This window comes from Fundulus heteroclitus, chromosome 8 (assembly GCF_011125445.2).
Source record: "Fundulus heteroclitus isolate FHET01 chromosome 8, MU-UCD_Fhet_4.1, whole genome shotgun sequence".
In the NCBI taxonomy this organism is placed as follows: Eukaryota; Metazoa; Chordata; class Actinopteri; order Cyprinodontiformes; family Fundulidae; genus Fundulus; species Fundulus heteroclitus.
Window position 1 is genome coordinate 3994642 of NC_046368.1, and position 14348 is coordinate 4008989.

Sequence of the window (14348 nt, forward strand, 5' to 3'; positions counted from 1 at the left end):
TGCACTTGAAATAAGATGATGGAGATGAATTGTTTCTGTTTTAAGTGCAAAAATCTTATTCCATTGGCAGATCATCTTATTTACCTGCTCACATCAAGGATAAATGCACTCATTTTACTATATTACTATTACTATTACATTTTAAGAACATTTCAATTCAATTCAATTTTATTTATATAGCGCCAAATCATGAAATATGTCATCTCAAGGCACTTTACAAAGTCTAGTTCAATCATATTATACATTTTACATATTTCTAGTTCTGTTTTTGCAGTGATTTGAGCTCATTAGTAGATTAGTATGGATTCTGGTTTGTTTATTAAAAGGTGTTAATAATTAGACTTAAAGAATATCTTTTCTGTTATTCAGCAACATTTCTAACTACATTTTCTTAATAGTCCTGTTTAAATAAAGAGTGATATTTTTGGCAATAATAGGGAAATAAAGGCCTAGTATGTATATATAAATATATATACGTCCTCCGTTCACTTCCTACATTAAAGACGCTCGGAACAATGGTTCCCTAAGTGGGAGAGCGCCCTCTTGGGGGGCTTAGTGTAATTGCAGGGGGGTCATGGTAGAAATGTACTGGAAAAATTAAGTTATTTAAAAATAGATATATTGATGGCAATGTTGAATTCAATTACACAGTAAAATGGACAGTTAAAACTTAAAACAATTACACTTTAAAAGTGTTTTTTTTTTTGTTTAAAGAAGATTGCAGTTTATTTGATAAGTGTTTTACTGCAGTTGCCTTTTATTTAATCAGCTGTCAAAGATTGGTTGTGTGGGGGGGTGAAAACTTTCTTTTAAATCACATGTTGGCCCACCAAGAAAAGTTTGGGAGCCACAGACCTAGAAAAACCTCTTTTCTGGTAATTTTTAAATCTGCTCTTCTCCTTGTCGTCAGTTCTTCTTCAGTTTTCTTCTATCGATCTGTATATCGTGTTTCCCTGCAGCGTAGCTCATATCTGTCAGCTTTTGACATTCACATCCCTCCAAATCCTTCAGCCACATTGTTTTTATAGTATTATATTTTTTAATCATGTATTTTATGTGTTGTTCATAATGTTGGGTGACCTTCAGAGTCTTTAAAGGCGGCTATAATTATCTTTATTATTATTTTGCTGTGACATACGAGGCGTGGCCCCCAGATCCCTTTGAGGTGGGACTCAGTCCTGAACTTTAAAGCTGTGAAACGAGCGCTAATTCAGAGCTCGTTAACAAACGTCACATGACCAGGAAAAGCTTTTTGTTCCTTAATTAAAGACACAAATAAAAACTTCTCAGACACGTCGCTCCACCTCAGAAGCTGTTCACTCCCTCGTCTCTTCTTTTACACTTCCAGGTTAGATTGTACACTTCAGTTGGTTGAAATCAATTAAAATCTATTTGATTTTTACTGTGAGGGTACATAGCCACATAACATGCTTATAAAGTAGACCAGAAAACGTTTGATCATGATAAAATAAGGTTATATACACAAAGCTTCCATCTTGATAGTGAAAAATAATCCCCAATTAACAGATATAAACAGATGTGGCGCCATCTAGTGGCAGTATCACGGAACTGTCATAATGCCGGTTTGCTTAATTAATAAATCAGTTGTAAATAATGCTGGACTGAGCCTGACCCTCTGCAACGCCTCACAGTAAAGCAGCTGCTCAGCGTAATGAAGACCAACGTTATTAATTAAATAAAACGATCTACAGCAACTTTAAGAGCCTCACATCAGAACATTTACTCACGTCAGTTTACTCTGCGTCACATCTGAGCCTCGGCAGGTTTAGCTTCAGTGAACACCAACGTTCAGACTGGATTCCCAGAGACATTCCAGGCTTTTCCCTCTAGAAATCATATTTATTTGTGTTTTTTCCCACTGGATCTTGGACCTTTCTGCATTGTTTTACTGGGAGATGCTAATAGCTGTTAGCTGCTTCCTTGTTTAACCTCTGCTGCACATGCTCAGTACGTACTTCTGTTAAAATTGTAAATAAACACGAAGGGCTTCATTTACTAAGAAATTGAGCAAATACCAAAGCATAAAACACAAAAAATAACAACTAATACTCCAGCAGGACGTGATAATCTTTCATATAAACGTTTTATGCAGCCAGAGTGGGCTACTGACGTATAAATAAATAAAGCCAAATAACGCGGCTATGCACCTTTTAATCTCCACAAAATATTAATTATTTGTCTGCATACAGTCTGTGTTCTGTTCAGTCATATTTTTGTTCCTAATAAAAGTCTAGAAATAGATAAAAACCCTCATCAGAACAAACAAAACGCTGAGGCTACATTCAGATCTTACGAACTTTATCTTCTAAATGATCAGAACAGCAGCGTAGATGTTTATCCTGAGGGGGAGACGCTGTCGGGGACAGAGACGTTTGTCCGATCAGTTTCCGTCCTCATGTTTGCCTTTCGTTGTTCAGGATACAGACATCTCCCCGACTCAGCGGGACGAGGCCGTTCGCTGGCTGACGGAGCTCCACGGTCGACTGCAGCTCTACCCGGAGACCCTGGTGTTAGCCGTTAGCATTCTGGACCGCTTCCTCACTCCCATCAAGGTACTGGAACACAACCCGGTTCGGTTCATGATTGTTTCAGCGTTTAAACATTTCATGTGCATCACAATAAGCTGAAAAACACATTTATTTCACTAATTTAATTAGAAAAGCTCTGAATGTATGGATTAATATTACCACAGTGATAGATTTTTTCCTTACGCTTAACTTTCCTTTAATGTGCTTGGATACGGCACTTTTGAGCAGGCGACATCTTTAGCAGTGACCTTTGTGGCTTCTCCATTTGAACAATGTCCAATCACGGAATTGATTAACTTTTGATTATGTCCTGAATTATTCAGATGCTCCTGTAGATTTTACTTTGTCTTCCAGTTTTAGAGAACAAGTATGGCAGCTCTGAATGAAATGCACTGCAAAAACAGAACTAAAAATAAGTAAAATTTTCTTGAAATTAGGGCATTTGTCCTTCATTTGAGTAGATAAATGTGATTATCTGCCAATGGAGAGAAGTAATTTTTACCCCTAAAATAAGATAATTAGATATCCTGCGCTTGAAATAAGTTGATTGAGGTGAGTTGTTCCTATTTTAAGTGCAAAAATCTTATTCCATTGGCAGATAATCTTATTTGCCTGCTCAAATCAAAGACAAATAGACTAATTTCAAGAAAATTTGACTTAATTTTAGTTCCATTTTTGCAGTGAGGACGCCCTGATCCAGCTCCATCTTGTTTTTCATCAACTTTCAGTGTAACTGATGGCCGGTGGCACGGATCAGGTTTTATCCGGAGACGATAAAGGCTGCATGGCGTCGCTGTCAGCTCCTGGTATTCATCAGCTGATTGGTTGTTTTTTCTTCTTCAGGCCCGTCCAAAGTACCTGCGCTGCATCGCCATCGCCTGCTTCTTCCTGGCTGCTAAGACCTGCGAGGAGGACGAGGTGCAGACCCGCAGCGTTGTGAGTTAGCAGCTGCAGGAGGAAGTGTCTCACCGTTGTTGTGTGTCTCTGTGTGTGTGTGTGTCAGTGCGTCCCAACGCTGAAGGAGCTGGCTGCCTCCAGCGGCTGCGGCTGCTCCCCGTCGGAGATCCTGAGGATGGAGAGGCTGATCCTGGACAAGCTGGACTGGGACCTGCACACCGCCACCGCGCTGGACTTCCTGCACATTGTACGCCCGTTTGTGTCGTTTTCCAGTTTCCAGGAGGCGACTGCATAACCTGACAACAGCCAGCTGCATGTCTCGCTCCGCCTAGCTCCACTCACATACATCTGGGACATCGCCCATTGAAAGTGATTTCCCCAACCAAATTTATGGTCTGGCCAATCAGGACGCAGGGCGGGTGTTTCCTGGATGTGACGTAGCGGAGAAGCGACCGTGAGATTCCAACAGCAATGGCAGCTCGCATCGAGGAAGCAAGCGTTAGCATTGATGCTGCTATTTCTTCCGTGTTGTCCAATCTACCTAATATTGTTTCATTAAAAGAACATCAGAGAACGGCTCTGAAGGCTTTTGTTGGTGGAAACCATGTTTTCACCCTTCTCCCGACCGGATTTGGCAAGCGGTTAGCCGCTAACGAGCGGTTAGCCGCTAACCGTTAGCGGTTAGCACCAACCATATTAGATGGCCTTTAGTCCTCAACGCGGTCCGCCCAGGATCGACTCCGACCCGCAGCGCTTTGCCGCCTGCCCCCCCCCCCTCTTCCTGTCAGCTCACTGTCAATAAAACGCCTCTAGAGCCGCAAACACATAAAAAAAAAAAGTTCTGTTTTTTCCTGCGTCGCTCTCACAGCGTCACGGGTTAGCTTCGGTGTGAGTGGTTGAAATAGCACGTCGATAAAGATGACAGACAAGTGGCTTATCCAATCATATGCAAGAATTTTTGATAAGCCCCAGCCTTCAATAAAGGCAATTCCTATGGCGGATGACCCAGATGTATGTGAGTGGAGCTAGGCGGAGCGAAATACATCTGGCTGTTGTCAGGTTAGCGACTGCAGGCTCTGAGGCGCTAATGCTCTCCTCCCTCCTCTGCCTCAGTTCCACGCCGTGGCGATGTCGTGGCGGTCTGGCTTTGTGGACGCGGCGTCGGGACTGAACCGCTCTCAGCACCTGGCCCTCCTCACACGGCGGCTCTACACCTGTCTGGCCGACCACCGTCTCATGCAGGTCTGAGTCCAAACGTGGCTTCTGTCTGCTCCTCCGTGTTCTGCTGCTGATCTTTTTACTCGTCTGTGAATCTGTCGCTGCAGCTCAGAGGATCCATGCTGGCCTTGGCCCTCATCAGCCTGGAGCTGGAGACCTGCTGTCCTGATTGGCTGGCTCTCACCATCGACCTGCTGAAGAAGGCTCAGGTGTGGGTTTGTTGTTAAATTCACTTTCAGGAAGAACAAGTTTTACAGTGCAAAATAAAACGGTTACTGTTTTTTTAATCAAAACTAGAGCATTAATTAACTTTTTCATTAACGGCTGCGTTAAGCCTGGGAGTTCATGGAGCTGAAGAAAAGAGAAATATAATGATAGAATAACGATGAGTACATTTTAAAACCAGTTTTTCACTGTTTTGCTGTAAAAATGTCTTCTCAGAAGAATACTGCACCTAAAAACAAATCGGTATTTATGAAAAAAAAAAATTGTAACTTTGATTTATTTGCTGACTGAGGAAGTATGGAGCGTAAAACTATTTATTTACAAGCTGCAGAGACCGGCTATAAACTGTTTCAAGCAACATGATTTTTTTTAATAAAGTAAATAAAAATCAACTACATGATTTTTTTTAATTTAAAAAATAAAGTAAATAAAAAGCAATTACATTATTTTTTTATTTAAAAAAAATTATTTAACAAAGCAACTACATGCTTTTTATAAAAAAAGACAATTAAACAAAAAGCAAATACATAATTAAAAAAAAGAAATTAACAAAAGCAATTACATGATTTTTTTAATTTAAAAATAAAATAATCAAAACAACTACATGATTTTTTTTATTTGAAAAAAAATTATAATTAAACTAAAAGCAACTACGGGATTATTTTATTTAAAAAATTTCAAAATAAACAAAAAGCAACTACATGATTTTTTTATTTAAAAAATGTATTTAACAAAAGCAACTACATGCTTTTTTATAAATAAACATAATAAAACAAAAAGCAAGGACAAAACTTTTTAATTTAAAAAATAAAATAATTTAACAAAAGCAATTACATGATTTTCTATTAAAAACATAAAAATAAAACAACTACATGTTTTTTTAATTTAAAAAATTTAATAATTAAACTAAAAGCAATTACATGATTATTTTATTTAAAAAAAAAATCAACAAAAAGCAACTACATGATTTTTTTATGTTAAAAAATAAAATAATTAAACAAAAAGAAGCATGATTTAAAAATAAATTTTTATTTATATTAAAACTATTTATTAAACAAAAAGCAACGACATGATTTAACATGTTGTGTGTTAATAATCATCAGTAAAAGCGGTGCTGTTGGGCGTTGCTGATGCAGAACGCGTTGATCTCTGATGACGGAGGATTTTGTTTCAACCAGATTTTCTAAAATTTCGCATCGATCTGCAGGAATCAATCAAAGCAGGTTGTAGAAATATTCCCGTTGATCCGCAGACGAAGCCTCTTTTCTAGACCTCTGGACGCCATATTTAGCGTTGCTGTTGCTAAGCAACGTACAGCTGGGGCTGAGCACCAAAATCAACACCAGGACGTATTGAGCGGCTGACCTCTGACCTTTTTATCGTCTGTGTGTCTTTCGTGTGTCCCGCACAGACGGACAGCTCGGCACTGATCCGCAGCAGAGAGCTGGTTGCACGTAGTCTGTCCACACCGAGAGCTTCCCTGCCTCCCAACACGGTTTACATCTACCAACCCCTGCAGCTCGCCGCCCCGGGGCGCCCGCTCACCCTCCGCTCGCTGGGTAGGTCCACACCGGAAGACTGGCACGCATTTATGAGTCTAACAAGCCCGACAAATTACTGTTACGTTAAGTTTTAGACGTTTTCAGGAGTTTATTAATATCATTCATCTACACCTTTCCATCGCTACGTTATTGTTTATTGCCCAGTGATGTCACACGTCATCAGTCTTTAGCATTTAATAACCCTCAGTAAACACAGATTCAAACCACAAACCTAGACCTTCCCAGTAAATCATATGAACACATAATAACCAAAGTTATTATTATTAAAGTTGGATTTAAATGAGAGGTTTTAACCACAAATGGTTTATTTATTGCCTACAGATATATGCTGTTAACTCAGCTAAACGCAGCTAGCTTAATGCTAACCATAGACATTTTAGAGGTAGACAGAAACAGGCGCAGCCGCCATCTTGGATGGGTCTCTCACGCGACCCTAGTGAATTTATTTGCACTAAGGAAGCTGTTTGCCCGACTAAAGTAAATCATAACTCCCTGAATTTTTGCCCGATATTTCAAACAACTTTGTTTGTTTTAAACAGCAGAGATGTGGCTATGATAGAGAACACTCTTAGAAATAAAAATAAACACGTTTTAATGCTGAAATACTTTTTTTAAACGTGTTTCAGAAATGTACGCTCTTTAACAGACAGACACATGAACACGGCGCCCCCGTGGTGAATCTATCTATCTATCTATCTATCTATCTATCTATCTATCTATCTATCTATCTATCTATCTATCTATCTATCTATCTATCTATCTATCTATCTATCTATCTATCTATCTATCTATCTATCTATCTATCTATCTATCTATCTATCTTTTTTTTCTTTCTTTCTTTCTTTCTTTCTTTCTTTCTTTCTTTCTTTCAACGCAGCTAGCATAGTGCTAACTAGCTGCTAATGTACAGAATAACCATGAATCCACAGAATGTTTCAAGCTGTTTACATTGTCCAACATCAACTCACCTTGTTGGGCGATGTGTCGAACTATAAATAAGAAATAATCTGATAAATTTAGTTAGATTTCTAGTGGCACCACTTCTGTTTTCCACTGATACGCCTGACAGAAGGTAACTTTACTAAATGGTAACGCTCCCTGGTGGAGTGACACGTTGCTCTGAGGGACACTGAGAATCGTACTACTGACCAAACGGTCTGAACCTGCAGTCTGTGGTGAAACATGGCGGTGGCTGCATCATGGTGTTGTTTTCATGTCTAAACTAAAGCTGAGGAGAATCTTGTGGGCTTTAATCCAGGGACCATGGAGACCTCCAGGGACCAACCCGCCCCGCCTCACACTGCGGCTGCTGGAGAGGAGAGCCCCTCCCCTGAACACCTGAACCTCCTGCAGAAGCTCCCCCTGCGCTGCAAGGCGTCCACCAAACGCAAGGTGAGACCCCCCCCCCCCCCCCCCCTGCAGTTTTTACCCCTCAGACAGAAGCAGTAACACGCCTCCGCCTGCAGGTGGAGCAGATGGACGTGGACGACTTCTACGACGGCATCAAACGCCTCTACAACGAAGACTTCACCTCCGCCGTCCATGAGGGGGCGCCGCCCACCGCGGGGTGCGTCGGCAGCGCCTCCCCCTGCCCTCCTCTGCAGCCGGTCGGCGCCTCGTAGCCACGCTGAGGCGGCTTCTGCTGAGGAGGAGGAGGAGGAGGAGGAGCGCGGCGGGACGGCGAGCCGTTCAGCTGGAACTGACGTCAGCTCCCATCATGCCTTTCAGCTGGAAGACAGAGCCTGAAAAGTAAACAAAAAAATCAACTAAACCTCCAAAATGTATTTAAAAAAAAAACTTCCTCTGCTTCTGATGTAATGAATCTGTTTGTTCATCACAAATAAGAAATTACAAAAGCATAAAAAAAAAACTATAAACTATAAAGTTTCCCTAAAAAAACAAACTTCCTCACCTTAACGTGTCGCTGCTGGTGGAGATTTCTCCTCGAATGTTTAATTTATATTTGTTGATCTCGTCTTCCTGTTGTTTGGGTTTCTAACCCCTCCTGCATGTTTCCCTCCACATTTAGACCCTCTTCACTAAAAATAAGACTTTAACTGCACTACTCACCACACCTTAGTGCCATCATGTAAAGTTACGTAAGAAAACTAAACTTTAGCTGCCAAACGCTGTTTTTTTTTATTTTATTTTAGTTATTTAGGCGTGAATGCATGAGCCGTACGTCGTTGCTTGAAGGCTGTTCTGGTTAAATGAAGTCCGTGCATTTTTAAAATGAACCCCCTGGTTTCCCCTGCGAATGTGTCGAGGTTTGAGGAGCTTCCAGGAGACCATCTTCCTCCCTGGTTCTGATGTCTTCACCTCCTGCACTTCTGTTTTAAATAATTTTTCTCTGTGTGGAATAAAAAAAGAAGCTCTGTTGTTCCTGCTGAAGGAGCTGCTGCTGGCTGCTTCAGGACCCTGAACACCCAATAAAAACCTTACAACCAGAGATTCGCTCTGTCGTCTCAACTCTGTGTTTCTCTTCAGACCACAACCAACACCAGAACCGACATTCTTCTTTACTGTCAAATTCACGTAAACTTCAGCGTATTTTAATTTTTTTTGTTGGACCAACAGCTGTGCAGATTGTGTTATTTCAGCCCACGGGGAAACATGGAGGTGGCAGCATCATGATGTGGGGATTTAGAGACTTTTAGCTCCAGCTTCTGCAGAAACTGACCTCAGATTTATGGTTTATGATCCACGGCGCTGTCATACCTACAGTGACCACCAGAGGGCAGATGTGCCAGCTTTATGGGCTGAGCAGAACCTGCTGCTGTTTGTAAAGCATGGAGGTGTAAGCGTCGCCATGAAGTCAGAAAAACATGAAACCTGCAGCAGAACTGGACCCAAAACATCCCAGTAAGTCCAGCAAGGACCATGAAACGGAGTCCTGGCCTAGTCAAAGCCCGGGAAAACCCCTCACACGTCCCACAGATGATCCTAAGGAGTGGGGGCAGAGTTTCCTCAGACCGAAGTTCCTCGTTAAGGTTATTTTCAGCTGGAAAACACATTTTCTAGAGATTCTTTGATGTTTACCTGCATTTTACGTCATCTTTTATTACAGCAGCAGATGTAAAACGTTACAGAATCAAATTAAGCCAATAAACGACACGATTCATCAGTTTGTTTTCAGTGTTCGGTTTAAAGCAGGTCGGATCTCTTCATCTAGAAACCAGAGAATCGTGAGGAGTTTTTGTTTTTTTACCTGCTTATCATGCAGCAGGATCTCAGCAGCTGGATTAAAACACAGATATGCAGCGACTCTGCAGGAGGAGCCCCAGCTCCGTACAGGGTCGCTTAGGGAAATACTTTTAATTTCATAATTTCATTCCAGTTCACATACAAGTATAAAAAATGCAGAGTAACATAAAAGTAGCACCTTAGATCCAGTTTATACAGTTTATCTGCAAAAAAAGTTACAGGAGGCTCAGTTTTAGCCACTTTATACACTTTAAAAGGATATATGCCTCTACTTTCTGACATATGCCTTTTTTTGTCTCTTGAGGGTCGGATCATTTATTTTGATGGGCCATATTCGGTCCGCGGGCCTTGAGTTTGACACCTGTGTTTTAGAGGAACAAACATAAAATGTTGTTTTATTTCCTTATCTTTGAGTCGGGCGTGTCAAAGCAGAGAAACGTCTAAAGCACGCAGGGCACTGGGAGCCGCTGCCCCCGTCCTGCAACCCCTGAATCAACCGGCTGGATTCCCTCCGTGGCATCAGCAGGTTGATCCCAGGTCTGGTTCATCGGCGCCGAGATGCTGGAGGCCCCTGACTCCAGCCTGGTCGGGTCCACTGAGCTACATAATACACTGGAGTGCTAATAGCCGTCTGTTAGAACGAGTCGCTGTGAAGCCACCAGCCGCCATATTGGTACTCCCTATTTCCCCCCAGTAACTAGGGAATATGTGCGCTACAGCATGGAATAACGAGGATTTTCTCATGTTCAGGGGGGGCTTAAGACTTTTAAAATGTCAAATGCCATATACTTTTATGTTATGTTCTAAAACTATCAAGTATTGAGAAAGTCATGTGCTGATATATTTTGCATTTTATTCATTTAAATATATATATAACATTTATAAATATATAAATAACAATATACAAAGACATATATTTACATATATGTATACATATATGTACATATATACATCACTGAGCTATATAATTCACTGGAGTGCTGATTTTGCTGAAAAACTGAAGTCACTGGCCGCCATCTTGCTCCTCCCTACTCTCACAGAATCCCACAGGATTTGGTTGCAACAACAAGCAGTTTTCTGGCTGTGTGAAAACGTTTCACAGGTAATTCTACAGTCAGTGGATGTACTAACACTATCAACTACTAGGAAATTAGGTGCTGACATATTTTACATGTTATTCATATTAAATATATATGTATATATATGTATATATAAGTATGTGTGTATGTTTATATGTATATATATGTATATATATATATATATATATATATATATATATATATATATATATATATATATATATATATATATATATATACATATGTAAATATATGTTTTTGTATATTGTTATTTATATATTTATAAATGTTAAACATATATATTTAAATGAATAAAATGCAAAATATTTCAGCACATGACTTTGTCAGTACTTGATATTTTTAGAACATAACATAAAACTATATGGCATTTGACATTTTAAAAGTCTTAAGCCCCCCTCTGAACATGAGTAAATCCTCGTTATTCGATGCTGTAGCGCACATATTCCCTAGTTACTGGAGGAAAATAGGGAGTACCAATATGGCGGCTGGTGGCTTCAAAGCAACTCGTTCTAACAGACGGTGATTAGCACTCCAGTGTATTATAGAGCTCAGTGGTCGGGTCACCTCTGCTGCTGCAAACCAGTTTATTAACGAGCTAAATGACATGTTTTATTTTGAAATGTCCATTTTCAGATTTTCTTTCCAGCAAAATGAATCATCTAACTTTCTCAATGGAATAAAAAACTCTTTCTATTGCAGATTGAGGCCGGCTGAGTGAGTCCTTAAGCCCTTAAACCCGCGGGCCTCATTTCAGGGAGGCTTGAGCTCTTCAGCAACAATAACGTGCTTGTAGCTGAATAACTGAGACCGACCCACACTTATATGTCCAGATCTTCATCTGAGGCTCCTCTACAGAAATATCTGCCAAAATATATAACGGCATCCCACATTTTCAGTTTAAAAAATAAGTTCCTCGTTTCAAAAAAAGGCACAAACCAGTAGAGGTTCATGTGGATTTTTATCAATCTAAACATGTTTACCGTCTCTACTGCTTGTTGTGTGGACACCAAACCGGCCACAGATGTAACCGAGATGCTGTAGCTGCAATTTATTGTGTTTATTTCCTTCTTTACAGCAAAACTGAGAAGTTTGGTATGTAAACATCTGGGTTTTATTGAGCTAAAATGTATTTTTTTTGTCATTTAAATCTCGTTTACTCAGGCCCAGAAAGATTTACCGTCAAATTTTCACATCCACATCATAGTTAGTTGAAAACATGATTAGCAGTTCAGGAGTTTTACAAATTGAGGAATGCCTCAACTTTTATTTTGGAAAATAGACCCTCTGGATTAAGAGGTTAAATATGGACAGAAATAAATTAGGCAACGTTGAAATATAAAACACCTGGTATGGTTGTTTATAATCTGTACAGATTTCATAAAAAGAGAAGAACTGCTAAAATCATCCATCGTTCTCGTTATAATCAAAAACCTTTCTGGGTTCATACACTGCAAAAAGAGAACTAAAACTAAGTAACATTTTCTTGAAATGAACGTATTTGCCCTTGATTTGAGCAGGTAAATAAGATTATTTGCCAATGGAATAAGATTTTAGCACTTAAAAGAGGAACAATTCATCTCCATCTTATTTTAAGTGCAGTATATCTAATTATCTTATTTTAGGGGTAAAAATACTCATTCCATTGGCAGATAATCTTATTTACCTGCTCAAATCAAGGGCAAATACGTTCATTTCAAGAAAATTTTACTTATTTTTAGTTCCATTTTTGCAGTGTAAGAGGTTGCAGAACCAGCTCTAGAACCTTGGAGTGGATCAGAAGAGTCCGGCTGTCTGTCAGGTCCACAAATCTTCAATAAATGAAATAATTGATGTTATTTTATTTAATGAAGATTCTGGTCCGGCTCTAATCTGTCCTGATGTGCCAGAGCTCCTGATCAGAGGAACCTTTGTGTTTCCTGGGGTGTTTCTTTGGCCTCGTGACTCGCTCTGGTTTTAAAACGCCGTTAAAGGCGAAGAGGGAACCGAGGAGTTCCCGGCTGCCGTGTTTGTTCCTCTCTCTGCCTTCATGTTCAGCAGCTACAGCGGATAAACCCTGTGAGCCGCTCCCTGGGCTCCAGGCGGTGATGTCACGGTGCCCAGAAGGCCTCCAGATGTTTGCGTCTCCCAGATGTTCTGATCTGAGGCATTTCATGTCAACGAGCTCCAGCTCTCTCTGCAGGTTTCTTTCTGTTGCTGTGGCTTCCTGCTGAGTCTCATCGCACAAATGAAAAGCAAAACCTGAGATTTTTATCAGGCCTGCCTGCCAGGAATGCTTTCTGGATGAGCTGTTGGTTTCTGCTCTACTCGTTCTCCCTCCCTCCCTCCCTCGCTCGCTCTTGAACCCGTTCCAGGAACCTGTTGCCGTTTGGCAGCAGGACCTAGAAGCTCTTATCAGCTGCTGAAAAAGCTGAACTTCTCCTCTTCGCCGTCATGCAATCAGATCTAAATCTAGTTTGAGGAAGCTCACAGAGCCTGTTTGTCTCATGTGATGTTTCCTGAATGTGTGGATTTACAGGAGGCCGGGTGTTGGTTGAGAGGAGCAGGGCTGCTGGGCTGAGGTAGTTCTGGTCTGAGCGGTTCCTGCAGAGGAGGAGAGCGTGTTGCACAAATGTTTGTCTGATCTGTAGCTGAAGGACGCCTCAGTGCCTCTCAGGATTGGCCAGAGCTGACTGAGAAACAGGTTTCTAACAGGCCTGGATGCCTGCAGGGCTCCTGGGCCAGACTGAACATGCAGAGGATCTGCGGTTCCCCACGGAGAGGAGAGGCTCCTGCAGGACCGGGCGGAGAAGCTTTTACCTCAGTTACTGCAGTAGGAGATAAACGACGACGCAAAGTATGGAGTAGTTATCTGAAATCTGATGTAATCAGACAAGAATGTGCAGAATTAGTTCAAATGAAACAGCATCATACACTGATGGACTGAAGGAGGGATGCACCGTCTACTTGCTTTAACATTTTATATAGAAATTGGTTATCAGCCCGTTCAGTTAAATTACACTGCAAAAACGGAACTAAAAATAAGTAAAATGTTCTTAAAATGTGTGCATTTTTCCTTGATTTGAGCAGGTAAATAAGATGATCTGCCAATAGAATAAGATTTATGCACTTAAAATAGGAACAACTCATCTCCATCGTCTTATTTCAAGTGCATTATATCTAATTATCTTATTTTAGGGGTAAAAATACTCATTCCATTGGCAGATAATCTGATTTACCTGCTCAGATCTAGGACAAAAACACTAATTTTAAGAGCATTTTACTTATTTTTAGATCCGTTTTTCCGTTTTTGCATCTTTCAAATGTAATTAACATTAACATTTAAAACAAACTATTATAAGATGAGCTGAGGCTTCCTGTCCGGCTCTGGGGTCTGGATGTTCTCCTTGTGAATTGCAAGGTTCTCTCTGGGTACTCCGGTTTACAAAGATGTTTCCTTTTAAGTCCGGCAAATTTCAATTAAATTTTATTCATATAGCTTCAATTAACATCACGTCATCATCAAGGTTCTTTCCAAAGTCAGCTTCCATCAGATCCTCCAGGTTGGTGAGAAAGTTTCCTCTCTAAGGAAACCCAGCAGGTTGCATCAAGTCTCT

General features: G+C 40.5%; 1 protein-coding gene across 1 annotated transcript in view; it reads left to right on the top strand.

Annotated features, from left to right (window-relative positions):
• Positions 1–8900, top strand: part of ccni (cyclin I) — a 32679-nt gene extending 23779 nt beyond the window's left edge. The window contains exons 3-10 of the mRNA XM_036139961.1: positions 2439–2573; positions 3393–3467; positions 3553–3693; positions 4560–4688; positions 4772–4873; positions 6301–6448; positions 7710–7843; positions 7918–8900. Coding sequence (XP_035995854.1) covers positions 2439–2573; positions 3393–3467; positions 3553–3693; positions 4560–4688; positions 4772–4873; positions 6301–6448; positions 7710–7843; positions 7918–8073 — 1020 coding nt within the window. The 3' untranslated portion in view covers positions 8074–8900. The remainder of the gene's footprint in view (positions 1–2438; positions 2574–3392; positions 3468–3552; positions 3694–4559; positions 4689–4771; positions 4874–6300; positions 6449–7709; positions 7844–7917) is intronic.
• The last annotated feature ends 5448 nt before the right edge of the window (positions 8901–14348 follow it).